This window comes from Petaurus breviceps, unplaced genomic scaffold (assembly GCF_028583685.1).
Source record: "Petaurus breviceps papuanus isolate PSGF00001 unplaced genomic scaffold, PetGlider_PUasm1.0 90925, whole genome shotgun sequence".
Classification (NCBI taxonomy): Eukaryota; Metazoa; Chordata; class Mammalia; order Diprotodontia; family Petauridae; genus Petaurus; species Petaurus breviceps.
Genome location: NW_027187380.1, coordinates 14,230,907 through 14,244,372, shown reverse-complemented (window position 1 = coordinate 14,244,372; position 13,466 = coordinate 14,230,907). Strand labels below are relative to the sequence as shown.

At 44.5% G+C, this 13,466-nt stretch overlaps 1 protein-coding gene across 2 annotated transcripts in view; it reads left to right on the top strand.

Moving 5' to 3' along the window:
- The first annotated feature begins 2,925 nt into the window (after nt 1-2,925).
- Nucleotides 2,926-13,466, top strand: part of TTYH2 (tweety family member 2) — a 95,421-nt gene continuing 84,880 nt past the window's right edge. For both annotated transcript variants that reach the window (XM_069076503.1, XM_069076502.1), the window contains exon 1: nt 2,926-3,173. In XM_069076503.1, coding sequence (XP_068932604.1) covers nt 2,943-3,173 — 231 coding nt within the window. In that variant the 5' untranslated portion in view covers nt 2,926-2,942. The remainder of the gene's footprint in view (nt 3,174-13,466) is intronic.

Below are 13,466 nucleotides of genomic sequence, written 5' to 3'. Positions count from 1 at the left end.
TAGGGGGAGTGGTGAGGAGAGGGAGTAGAGAAGAGAGAGAAGGGACCAGAGAAAAGACTTTTACCCTTAACCAGCCCCCAGAACTGAGATAGGAAAATCCTGAGAAGGATTAAGTTTTGCTCCTAATCCAGCTGGCCAGAAGGCACAGAAAGGATTGAGTGTCCTCAGGCTACTCCTTCTACACTCCTCTATTTCAGTTACCCCAAGGATAAGGCCTAGGACGTGCATTCCATCCTGGCCCTGAAACTATATGGGTGAACTGGGGTAAATCTTACACCACCTAATGCACAGTTTTATTATGAGGAAGGTGAATTATAAACTTAAACTGATATTAAAAAATGTGAAGGCAAGTTATTATTGCTAATCAAGAAGGAAACTGAATTGTGGTTGGGGAATAGGAGTGGAGGATCTGTAGATTACGAGTTAGCAGCCAGTAAAGCACCAAGCTAAACAACACCCCCAGGTGGGGTGCAAACATAAGAAGAAACAGAAAGGGAGAAAATCAGATGCAATATACCGCCATGGTTTATATGTATAGCTTTTCATCCCCAAGGAATAAGAAAGGAGTGAAGCAGTTGGGGCAGGGGAATGGGGAAAGAAAATACTGTATAACCTATGAGGTAGAGAGTGATTCGCTGTCACAGAATTTCAGCAGCCATGACTGAACAAGAATCTTCTCTATAATATTCCTGGATGGGAAGATGGTGTTGGGACCAAGAGGAAGGAAGAGAATGAAAGAAGGGAGGGAAGTCTATGTGGTGTATTTTCTATTTCTGCCTGCTCATACCTTATTCTGTTAGTCCTTCATTCTCTCCTATCCTTGGTGGATCACCCATAATATAGAGGAAGTATCATGTAGTAGCAGTTTGGAGTTCCAATTCCAGCTTTAAAATTTAATAGCTGTAAAAAATTTTTTACTTCCCAAAGGGGATGGCTAGGTGTCACAGTGAATAAAGCACCAGCCCAGGAGTCAGGAGGACCTGAGTTCAAATTCGGCCTCAGACATTTAACACTTACTAGCCTTGTGACCTTGGGCAAGTCACTTAACCCCAATTGCCCTACCTTTGCCCCACCAAAAAGAAAAAAAAATTGCTACCTGTGGTAATAGTAATATCTACTTCTCATAGGCTGTGCTAATTTTTCTCTAAAAAGTTAATGAAAGCATCCTCAAAACTTAATTGATCCATGGAACTAAGGCTCAAACCAGAAGTTTCCAAACTTATTTGGCCTACTGCCCCTTAAAAAAAAAATTACTCAGTGCCCCCTTAGAAATCTACTTGCTTTAACCCTTTAGTTTTTCTTTTTCAATCTTCATCATTTCAAAAAATATATAACTTTTTAAATGATGCTTTGCAAATTTAATAAATTATTGTAAATTTGTGGGGGGTTTGCCATATTGAAATTTTGATAATGCAATATTGTGCCAGTAGCCATATAGTATTATATTCTAAACAAGTTATTAGGTGCACATATTCCTGCTGATGCATGCTGAACTTCCCCACAAAGTGAGTCATGCTCACCTGCCAACACTTGCTTGTTAAGACCTCTCTGAAGACTTGACCACTGATCCCTTATAACTTGCATTTTGTGTGTTTATTTGGAAAATACTGTAATCACTATGACTTTAACTCTGTTACACAGCAGATGAAACATATAGGAATATTTCTTTCAAAATTTTCTTGTCTTCTTTCCTTATCCTTCTACCATCCCCTTATTTTTATTCAACATCCCCCAATTGCACCCAAGGCTACTACGGCCCCCCTGAATTATTCCAGTACCCCTTAAAGGGCAGTATCACCCACTGTAGGAACTTAAGGCTCAAATCAAAGTTTACCACTCACCAAAAGTATGAATAGCCCTTCAAGAAGCCCCTCAAGCTTGTTGAACTACAACCCCCCCACATCCAGGAGTGAATACACCCTCCTGATAAGGCTAATCTCCATTGGAGAGGAGGAAAGCAGCATCCTTCTGAATTTACACCCTATCTTTGCTGAATGTTCTCTCCTTTGCTATTTTGTTAAAGCAACTTCCTTTGGTCAAATGTTATCTGGCCTAGGAGTGTCTCATGATTTCAGTCCCTAGTCTGAACCATCTGACTATCATGTCTGGCCCAGGGTAATAGCTATGCAACTATGGCCATCCCTTCATCTTTAAACCTCAGTCTCCTCATCTATAAAATGGAGATAAATAAACCATGCATTACCTACCTCACAGGGTTGTGAGAAAAGCCCTATTTAAACATGACATGTTATTACCGTGGTTAACATCGACAGGACATTCATAATGCCCCTTCTGGATGACCCCTTGCCCCAGGGCCCGAGAGTAATTAGTCCCTCCTCGGTCTGGCTAACTGATAAATATAATTAACAGTATAAAATAACGATGAGTAAGAATGGAAGTAATGATGAATGTCTGCAAGAAACCCAGCGGGTAAACACGTCGATGATTAGGGGATGACAAAAATTTGAAAGGCAACTGGTGCCAGCCTGAGGAAGCATGGCTTAGTAGTGGACCGGCACCAGGCTTGGAGTCAGGAAGTCATGAGTTCAAATCCTGTCTGAGACATTTACTGGCTGTGTGACCCTAGGAAAGACACTTAAGCGCTCTGTGCCTCAGTTTCCTCATCTGTAACCAAATCTATAATAGTCTTAATGCCTCTGTTCAAACTAGTGTATTTATCTGTGGTCTGACCCTAAATCCCCTATTCTGCAGGATTAAGGGACAGGACCTGAGGATCCTGCGTTAAATCTCAGATCCCGATTCTTCCCAGAGGCGGGGGCGGGGCAGGCGGCGGTAGAAAATTGTCTTATTCCTCTGGTCCCTTCTTTCCCAGGCGCCTCCCTCCCAGAGCCGCGCAGCTGAGCCGAGGGGCGAGGCGGGGCCGGGGGCGCGCGCGGGGGCGGGGGCGGGGGAGAAGGGAGGGATTGGAGAGCCTGTAAGGGATGGTGTCGGGAGCGCGCCCCGTGCTGTGGTCTCGGCTGCCGCGGCTGCTCTGCGGGCTGGCGGGACGCACGGACGGACAGACGGGCCGGGGAGCAGGAGCCATGCCGGCCGCCCGGGTGGACTACATCGCGCCCTGGTGGGCCGTCTGGCTGCATAGCTTCCCGCACTTGAACCTGCGCTTGCAGCTCGTGGATAGCACCTTCAACCCCCAGGACCCCAGTTACCAGGAGGTCAGTGAGTGCGCCCCGCACCCCACCCCCCGCGCTGTCCATCCATGTGCAATCCCGGGCCAGGTCTCCAGACTACGCTTCTCCCTCCCGTCCTGCTGGCCTTGAGCCCCAGTCTCTGCCCCATTCTGCAGCCAGCCCTTTGCCTCCTTTCTTCCTCAGCGCTCCTCTACCTCCTTTCCTGAAGACCTGAAGCTCTCCCCCGCTTGCTTCTCTACTTCCCCCTTTTCCTCCTCTCCCCACCTCTCCTTCTAGGACTCTTCCTAAAGTGGAGAAATTGGAAATCAGCGACTGGGAGCTTGGGGTGACGGAGTTAAACGAGGCAGATCATTTTAGAAACTGAGGTAGCTTCTCTGCCCCCCGATTTCTTTGCAGTCAGTTTAGGAAGGGGCCTGGGGAATATGCTGGCTGCTCCAGTGTAGTTTTAAACAGCTACTCCGGGGTGGGCATTCATAATAGTGTTCTTTCCTGATTTCTGGCCAGCTTTGGTGGGAGTAGTTTGGGCTTTAAGAGATTACCAGTCCCTCTGGGCTCCTCGGTTCCCAGTCTTCCCCACCCTTCCCCTATCTTCTATCCTCTAACTTTCCCATCCTTCCTGTTGTAGTCCTCCCCCCCCCCCTTTATCTTTCCCACCCCCAGCTTTCTGAATAAGGAACTTGCTGGTCCTGACCCTCTTCCCAAATCCCTGTTTGGGGGTTACTCGAATTGAAGACTCTTCTAATGAAAGATATTTCAATAAGTCCTGTCAGTGAAACAAGCATTTATTTATCTCCTGCTATGTCCCATGCTCTGTGCTGGACACCGGCACTGTCCAAAGACAAATAATGAAGGATATTACAGTGATAAAACTATGAAACAAGCATTTATTAAGCTCCTTCTCTGTGCCATGCTCTTTGCTTGGCACTACAATCCTTCCTTGCTCTCCAGGAACTTTAATACTGTTGGGGGAAGAAGGAGCTTGGTCAGCTACCACGATTTACAGAATAAATACAAAATAAATGTAGTGTCGTTTTGAAAGAGCACTGGGCAGCTGAGAGAGTCAGAAAAAGGCTTTTTTCCATGCAGAAGGTGGAGCTTGAGCTGAGTTGAAGGAAGTAAGGGATTCTAGGAAGTCAACTTGAGGAAGAGAGTTCATTCCAAGTATTGGGGCCATACATTCCAAAGACTGGAAGATGGAGGAGTGTTCTGTGTTAAAAACCACGAGGAGGCCAATTTGGCTGAAACACAGAATGTGGACAGAGGGTAAAGAGGCTGGAAAGACAGTTGGGGGCCCAGTTTCAAAGGGATTTAAAAGTCAGATATAGGAATTTGCATTTTATCCTAGAGTCAATTGGGAGCCACTGAAGTTTATTGAGGAGAGGAGGGGAGAGTGACATTGTGCTTAATGGAAAATCACCTTGGCTACTGTGTGAAAGTTGAATTAGAGTGGGAAGTGATTAGAAGCAGGGAGACCAATTTGGAGGCTGTTGAAGTTGTTTTTGGGGGGTGGGGTGAAGAAGCTAAGCCTAGCTGACATTAATGAAGTTTCAGGTAATGGTACTTGTTATAAAAGAGCCATAGGTAATAAATTCTTAAACTTGACCATGATCTTTAGCTTTTATAGCCATCCTCCAACTCACTTCCTTATCTATACTGGAGATAGCTTGGTACAACTTCTCCTTTCATTAACACAGTCACTTCCTCCCCTTCTCTTCCCTCCTCTTTTATTTCAGGCCTTGGATCAGAAAGCATTAAAGATGTCTGGAGGCTAATGACACTTAAGGTTCTATCCCCAAGATCCTTATCCCAGCAGACAGCTGGTGTTACCCATCCTTTTTTCTACCTGTTTTCTTATTAATTTCCTTTTTAATGCATTTTCCCCAATTACATGTTAAAACAATTTTTTGACATGTCATAAAAAGTTTTGAGTTTGAAATTCTATCCTTTCCTCCCCTCTTCTCCCCCCTCTGTGAGACTCTAAGCAATCCAATATACTTTATACATGTAGAATAATGTAAAACATTTCCGTATTAGTCATTTTGTGCAAGAAGACACAAATCACCACTCCACCCCCAACATCCTTTTCCTCTCTCCATATTTCCCCACCACCATCAACACCTTTTTCCCAAAAGAGAGGCTGGAGTTTTAAAATATTATTTCACAGCCCCCTTTTGTCAAAGAATCTTGTATCAAGTCAGTAAGCACGTGCTTTTTAAGTACTAACTGTATGTTAGGCTCTGGGGATGCAAAGAAAGTCAGTATGAGAGCCCCAGCTCTCAGGGAGCTCACATTCTAATGCATGTACTGTGTGAATGAAAGGCAATCCCAGATGAGAGGAACCAGCATTTGGGGTGGGGGTGGGGGGTAAGGAAAGGCCATCTGAAAAAAGTGGAATTTGAGCAGTCTTGAAAAAAGCCAGGAATCCAAGAGGTGGAGGTGAGGGAGAACATTCCAAGAATGAGAGACAGCCAGTAAAAAAAAAAAATAGAGGGGAGATCAAGTGTTTTTTGTGAGAAACATGTGGAGGGAAGCAAAGTGGGAAAAGGTTGGAAAGCAGCCAGGTTATTTAGGCTTTAAGAGCCTAACAGGATTTTATATTTCATCCTAGAAGTAACAGGGAGACATTGGAGTTTATTGAATGGGGGGAGGGTGGGTGATGTCAGACCTGAGCTTTTTTAAGATCACTTTGGTTTGGTGTGTTTTTTTTTCATAAATTTATTTCATAAATAAATATTCATAATATTTTTTCATAAATAAATCCATGCATTTCTATTTTTTTTTTTTTAGTATATCCTCTGTCCTGTGTGGGTGGTGCAGCCATTTAAAAAGTCTTTAATCTTTAAGCTCACTCTGGTAGCTAGTGGAGGATAACCTGGAGTGAGGAGAGCCTTGAGGCAGAGAATCCAACCTGAAGACTATTGAAGTGGTTTTCGGTGGTGGTGATGAGGCCCAGCTCTGAGGAGGTGTTTGAGTGACTGGAGAGAAGGGGACGTAGAGCAGAGATGTGGTGAACCATAGCAAGACAGCCCCAGATTGGCTATGTGGGGTTGATAGCTCTGGGAACACCCTTGAATCTTCCTACTTGATCTGGGGTTCCCAGAGGTCAAAAGCCCTCCTTGTTCTGTTATCTCCAGTAGCCTTCAGCTACCTCCCATCCTTAGTCCTATCAAAATATGTATGACCAAATCTGTTACCCTTAAACTATTGTAGCCCTCCACAGTCTGTTATCTCTGGCTGTTTCCCACCCTTGATCCCATTCTTTTGGTTCCCCGAATCTGACCTCAGTCCCATCAAGATCCTCCTTAAGACTCCCCAAACTCCTCCTCTAGACCACCCCTAGATCCCTCCCACAATCTTTCTGTATATAAGATCCATCTTGCCTCCATGAAGGCGCTCATATTCAATCTGACTCAGACTCATTGTGTAAGATTGTTCTGACCCAAAGTGCCACAAATGCTTAGTCTCCTTAAGAGTCTACCCATTATAGCAAATCTCTAATAAACTTTTTTTTACTTTGGCTGAGAGAAAGCTTGATTCAAATTCCTTCAGCAGGACCCGACTTGTCGGTATTTTGAGGTCTCAAGCACCCCTAAACCTCAAACCTCAACAGGGTGACTTCATATGAGCAATTGAGGGTGACACCAGGGTTGTTAGCCTATCTTACTGGAGAGTGGTGGTTTCCTCAACAGTAATAGGGAATCTGGGAAGAGGGGTGGACTTGGGAGGAAAGCTAATGAGTTCTTTTTGGACATGTTGAGTTTGAGATGTCCAATATACAGTTAGCCATGAAAGCCTGGGAGTCCCTGAGAGAGAACAGAACTAGATAAATAGCTTGGAGAATCATTTGCATAGAGATGATGATTGGACCCTTTGGAACTGATGAGATCATCAAGTGAAATGGGACAGGGCCAAGGAAAACATTTTGGAGATAACCAGTTAGTGAGTGTAACCTGGATGAAGATTCAGCAAAGGAGGCTGAGAAGGATTCTTTTTTTTTTAAAACCAGCTTTAACTGACTCAGGTAGTGTTTCTCCTGGCTCTTAGGACTGGACTGAGTCTGTTCCCTTAGCTGGACCAGTTTTATGGGGATGGGAGTGAAGGTGGGAGGGAGGAGCAAGAGGCTGGAGCTTTTGATTTAGCTGTAATCTGCTTAATTAGTGCTTTCTGACCCCTCTGACATGGCAGGGACTTTAACCCCAAGAATTGCTTCCTCTCCATGGGACAGTATGATCTGCTGGCATTGAGAGGGTATGGGAAAGAGCCCTGAGTCTTTCTTTAGAGACTGAACCAGAGATCAGATAAGTACGCTTCCTCTGCTGACCCCCATGCAAGGGCCTTTCTCCTTCTCTTCCATGTTTTCAGGGAATGTGTGCATGCATTTTTGTGTATATATATATCTGCATACTTGTTCACCTTCCCTACCCACTCCCCTTTTGGTTTGGCTTGGCCCTGTGAGAAGAGAGTTTTGGCATTCTCTGGACCCCTGGGGGCAGGTAGAAACTTGTTCTTCCCTCTTGGAGAGGAAAAGAAGAGGAAAGAAACCTTCGGGTGACTGAGTGGAAAACTGAGGCAGGTAGTAGAAACTAGTTTAGGTCCATTGGCCAAACTCTCAACCTGCTGTTCCAAGAACCAGTTCACAAAAATGCCTCTCCGTTCTCTAACCCTCCCCCAGCTCAGTCTGTATTCATTCTCTCCTCCTCCACAAAAGTCCTAACCTGGTGCCTTATCATGGCACAGAGGTTACCCTCAGTTCTTGGAGGATATATCAACAGACTATGTATGAGCTCCTAAGCTTTGAGCAAAAGCCTAGTGATAGAGAGGAAGGAACTCATTACCAAAAGATCGATTATTCTGCCACAGTTTGATGAAAACCAGTATATGCAAATTGTAGCCCCTTTCTGTCAGGGTAAGGATTTCACACTGATGAAATCAGAGATCCTTGAATTATTCGCTCAGGAACCTACTGTCTGGGGATAGCTCAGGGGAGTCTTCTACTCTGTTTATGGATGAAAAAAGGCAGCTCTGGTGATCAAATGTGATTTCCCAGATCAGAAGAGAAACCCTGCCTGGCAGGCTTTTCTGTGGATGCCCAAGGGAGAATCCAACAGCTGGACTTGGTCAAATAGCACGAAGCTGTTTGCTTTGGGTTTAGGAGAGAGGGTGATAGAAGAGGGGCAGCTGGAAATTGGCCTCTACTTGCTTCCACCCAATTCACAAGCACCAAAAGCCAGCCTTTGTCTGACCAGCACCTGTTACTGGCAGGATTGAACTCACCCCATCCCCTCTGGCCAGTTTTCACCTTTGACTACAGATTCAAGATGTGATAACTTAAGCCTTCCCACAAAGACAGTTTCTCTCATAGTCAGGCTCCCTTACTTTTCCCTCTCTGTCTTCCCATGTGGCTCTATTGAATTGAATTTCCTTGTGCATATTTGTGCTTGGTGATTTGCCATTTCCTTCTCCAACTCATTTGATAGAAGAGGAAATTGGGGCAAGCAGGATTAAGTGACTTGCTCAGGGTCACACATCTAGTTAAGTGTGTGAGGTGGGACTTGAACTCAGGTCTTCCCAACTCTAGGCCCACACTCTTTGCACTGCTCCACCTAGCTGCCCACAGGTCCATAGTCTTCTCCAGACTGCCAAAGAGGGCCATGACACACAAAAAATTTAAGAGAACCCTTGCTCTGGTAGAATTATCTTTATGAGTTGCTATGTTCCCAGAATTTATTACCTGGTAGCTAACCTTCCGGTGATGAACCTCTCTAAATTTAAGGCAAAAAAAGACAGATTGATTTAGGAACACTTCCAAATTAACTTGTAAGTATAATGCAGATCACTACAGTGCAAGCTGTTTATCTTTGATAATTTCTATGTGCAAAACAAAGATGTATCAAAATGGAAGGGAAAAAAGCAAGCATGTATTAAGTTCCTACTGTTTGCCAGACACATATTATTTCCATTTTATCCTCATAATAACCTTGGAGTTAAATGCAGTTTTTATCTCCATTTTACAATTGAGGAAAATGAGGCAAACAAGTTAAGTGACTTAGGATTACACAGCTAGTAGGTGTCTGTGGTCAGATTCGAGACAGGTCCTCCTGCCTCTAGCCCCAGCACTATACCCACTCTAGCTTCCTCTAAAATAGTGCTCATTAGGGAAGATTTTCCGGGGGACATAAATTTGAATAGGGTCTTAAAGAAAAAGGGGCACTTAGATTATTTCAGGTTCTGTGGCCTAGGCAGTCAGATGACTATGAATACCACCAAACTTACTAGGGTCTTTGTCCTCTCATTCAAACTTGGGTGAGTTTGGGTCATTCCTTCTTTTTTTTTTTTTTTAAAGCAATCGGGGCTAAGTAACTTGCTCAAGGTTACATGGCCAATTATTTTTGTGTGGCTCCTGAGTATCTGAGGCCAGAACCGATCCCAGGTCTCCCAACACTGGGGCCGGCGCTCTTACTGCGCCACCTGGCCACCCCCCTGGGTCATTCCTTCTTGATGGTATGTTGAAGGATCCAAGTCCTGAAGGGTCCCTGACTGCTGGAGTTGGTGCTCAGTTATGACCTGGACAGTTAATGGTCGGACCTTGGGGTAGCATCCTTTTAGGGAAAAGAAGCCTGAACCTAGACTAGTTGACCTGGCTTTGGCAATTTCTGTGGGACAGCAGGCATGGGCTCAATCCAAGGAACATGCTCAGGATCCAACAGGACTCTGGCTTGGGGACTGACAGTCACTTGTCATAGACCTTAAGGTTCTTAAGATGATAGGAATACATGTAGGGACAGGACCTGTGATTTCATTGACATAGGAGCGCCCAACAAGGAACTTCCTCTATGTTCTGTGCAACAAACAAATATTTTTATAGCCTTTTAAGATTTGCAAAGTACTTTATATATATATAATCTCACAACAACCCTGGGAAGTAGGTGTTATTATTATCTCCATGTTACAGATGAAGAAACAGAGGCAGACGATATAGCCTTAGAGCAGTAGTTCTTAACCTGAGCTCCATGACCTGTTGTTGTTGTGGAGTTTTTGGGGGGGGGGGGGTGGGGAGAGTTGTTTGTTGGGTTGAAAGGTGGGGGGGGGGGGTGGGTGGGTGTGTGTGTGTGTGTGTGTGTGTGTGTGTGTGTGTGTGTGTGTGTGTGTGTGTGTGTGTGTGTGTGTGTAGGGCAGGGAGCAGCTAGGTGGCATAGTGAATAGAGTAGTGCTCCTGGAGTCTGGAGGACCTGACCTCAGACACTTAATAATAGCTCTGTGATCCTGGGCAAGTCACTTAGACCCAATTGCCTAAAACGAAGGAAAAAAAAAGAAAGCTTGTTTTGTGAACTAATAATTGGTTTCCTTTGTAATCCTCTGTATTTTGTACATTTAAAAACATTATTCAGAAGTGTTTCTTGACTGTCCCAGAGTGCCAGAGGAGCCCAAGACACTCAAAAAGGTTGAAATCTCTTATCTTAGAGATTGCTGGAGCACAGAATCACAGAGCCAGTATGTGGCAGAGGTGGAACACGGGTCTTTCTGGCTCCCTGCCCTATCCACTACACTGCACTGTCTCACTTCGTAGAACCATAGATTTTAGAACCCTAAGGGACCTTAAGGATCACCAAATCCAACCCTTTCCCCAGTTTTACAGGCAGGAAAACTGAGGCACAGACAGAGTTTAAGTGACATGCCCAGGGTCACATGCTAAGTGAGCTCAGTTTTTGAGGTTTGAGCTCAGTTATTTCTGATTCCAGGTCCAACACCTTATCTAATTTTCATTCATCCAAGGCCCACTGTGGTGGATACAAAGAAATCTGACCCTTCCTTCAAAGAGTGAAGAGATATGTATTAACTCACATTATGTAGAATTTTAAGGTTTGCAAAGCTCTTTGCTTATCACTGCCTTGTGGGATAGTAGGTCAGATATACTGTTTATAAACAAGGAAACATGAAGCGTAGAGAGGATATAACTTAAATGTAGTCCCAAAGCTTTGGATTCAAGTCCAGATCTCCTGAGTCCAAATTTAGCATTAAAAAAGAACAACTGTATATATACCTGGCTGCCTACACATCGATATAATGCGAATTGGAGTTTTTGTAGTTGTTGTTCATTCCTTTCAGTCATGTCCAACACATTGTAACCCCATTTGTGGTTTTCTTGGCAAAGATATTGGAGTGGTTTGCCATTTCCTTTTCCGGCTTATTTTTACAAATGAGGGACTGAGGCAAACAGGGTTAAGTGACTTGCCCAGGGTCACACAGCTAGGAAATATCTGAGGTCAGATTTGAACTCGGGTCTTCCTGACTTCAGGCCCAGTGCTCTATCCACTGTAAAGCCTAGGTGCCTAAAGTAGAGTATGGATGTACAATAGCTTCAGCTATTGAAACAGAGTATCCTCCTTCAGAATCCCAAGGCTAAGACAGCTAGGTGAAACAATAAATAGCATACTTGTTCTTGAGTCAGGAAAACCTGAGTTCTAATTTGGTCTCAGACACTTATTAGCAGTGGGACCCTAGGCAAGTCACTTAATCCCAACTGTCCCCCCGCCATGACCCCCGCCCTCCTCCAAAAAAAGCACAGAATCCTGAGGCTACCCTCCTGACTTATTCTTATTTCACAGGCCAGCTATTTCTTTAGGACATGGCAGAAAGAGTTTTTATCTCTCATGATTGCTGGTTGACATTATAATTCAAAAGGCAGAAACCTGAGCCTAGTATATAATTACCCCACGAACTGCCCCTATCCTAAGATCCAAGAAGCAGTGAGAGGGAGACAAAATTGAGACCCACTTGCTGACAGGCCAAAGGGCATTGATTGGATCCTAGGTTTAGACCTAGAGTGATCATATCGTCCTACCTCCTCATGTTATGGAGCCCCAGAAAAGTTGTGACCTGTTCACAATCACAGCGGTGATGTGTCTAGCAGCCAGAATTTGAAGCCAGGCCCTCTGACTCCAGATCATCACTCTTCACATGGTACCTCACTGCCTGATTAGCTAAAGGGAGAAGGCATCTTCCTTGGGCCCCATGCCCAGCATAGCTGAGATGAGATAGGACCCGGAGTCATAATGAGGAGATGGCATTCATCCCCAGCATGAAGTCAGAGTCACCAGACAGCCACACTGAGCCTTCTCTGGAGCAGAGAAAGCAAGTCAGCTCTCTAGGAGCCAAAGGCCAGGGACCATTCCCTTCCCCTGAATGATCCCTGCCCTTCTTAAAGCCCCATTTCAGCCCAACTGGGTCATTACTGTATTGTGTATCTCTCCTTTGGCAGGCCCTCCTAAGAAGGACTTTGAATAGTCCCACCTCCCTCAGCCTCCAGGTTAACATGTCCTGTGAAGAAAAGGAGCCCCCATCTTATCCTGTGATCAGAGGAGTGCCTTGGTCACAGCTGGTTCTCAAGTAGTATTACCATGATGCTTACCTGCTCTGAAGTACCCCATTGGAGGGAAATGTTTCCAAAACTGGGTTTCTTTATTAAAAATGAAAATAATAAAAATAAACCAAAGGCTTCTTAAAATTGTGAATAAGGGGGCTAAGGCTTTATTTGTGGAGGTCTGGGTTTTAGGAATTTGGGACATGGTATTATGTATGAAGACAGTGTGGTGTAGTTTCTAGAGCACTGAATTTGGAACTAAGGCAGTAGTTGGTATAGTGGATAGAACTATAGACTTGGAGCCAGGCAGACCGAATTCAATCCTGCCATAGATACTGAATATGACCCTTGGAAAATCACTTGAGTTCTCTTACCCTCAGTTTCCTCATCTGTAAAATGGGTTTAATGACAATAGCACAAGGCATGTTTACCCTGGAGTCCTGAGTTCAAATCCAGCCTCAGACAGACCTTGACCCTGGTTAAGTCACTTAACCCCCTGTGCCTCCAAAAAACAAAACAACAACACAAAATAATCTGAACCTGGTGTATAATTACCCCCACCCACTGCCCCCATCCCAAGATCCAAGAATGGGGTGAGAGGGAGCCAAAATTGAGGCCTACTTGCTGACAGACCAAAGGGCATTGGATTCTAGTTTTAGACCTAGAAGGATCATGTTACATGTTCTTCTCATGTTACAAGGATGTTTTGAGAATCAAGTGAAATAAAATACATAAAGTGCTTTGCAAATTTCAAAGAACTGTAAATACTGGTTATTATTAGTGAAGGGTCCATGGGAGACTACAAGCATTACAATCTGTGGTTTGGGGTGGGTACATAGCAGGAGAATGGGTGATACCCAGGGAGTTAGGAGACTTGTATTCTTAACCCACCACTGCCTTTACTTGCTTGAACCTTAAGCAAGTCCTTTTATGTCTTTAAGTGTCAAGTTTTTTCC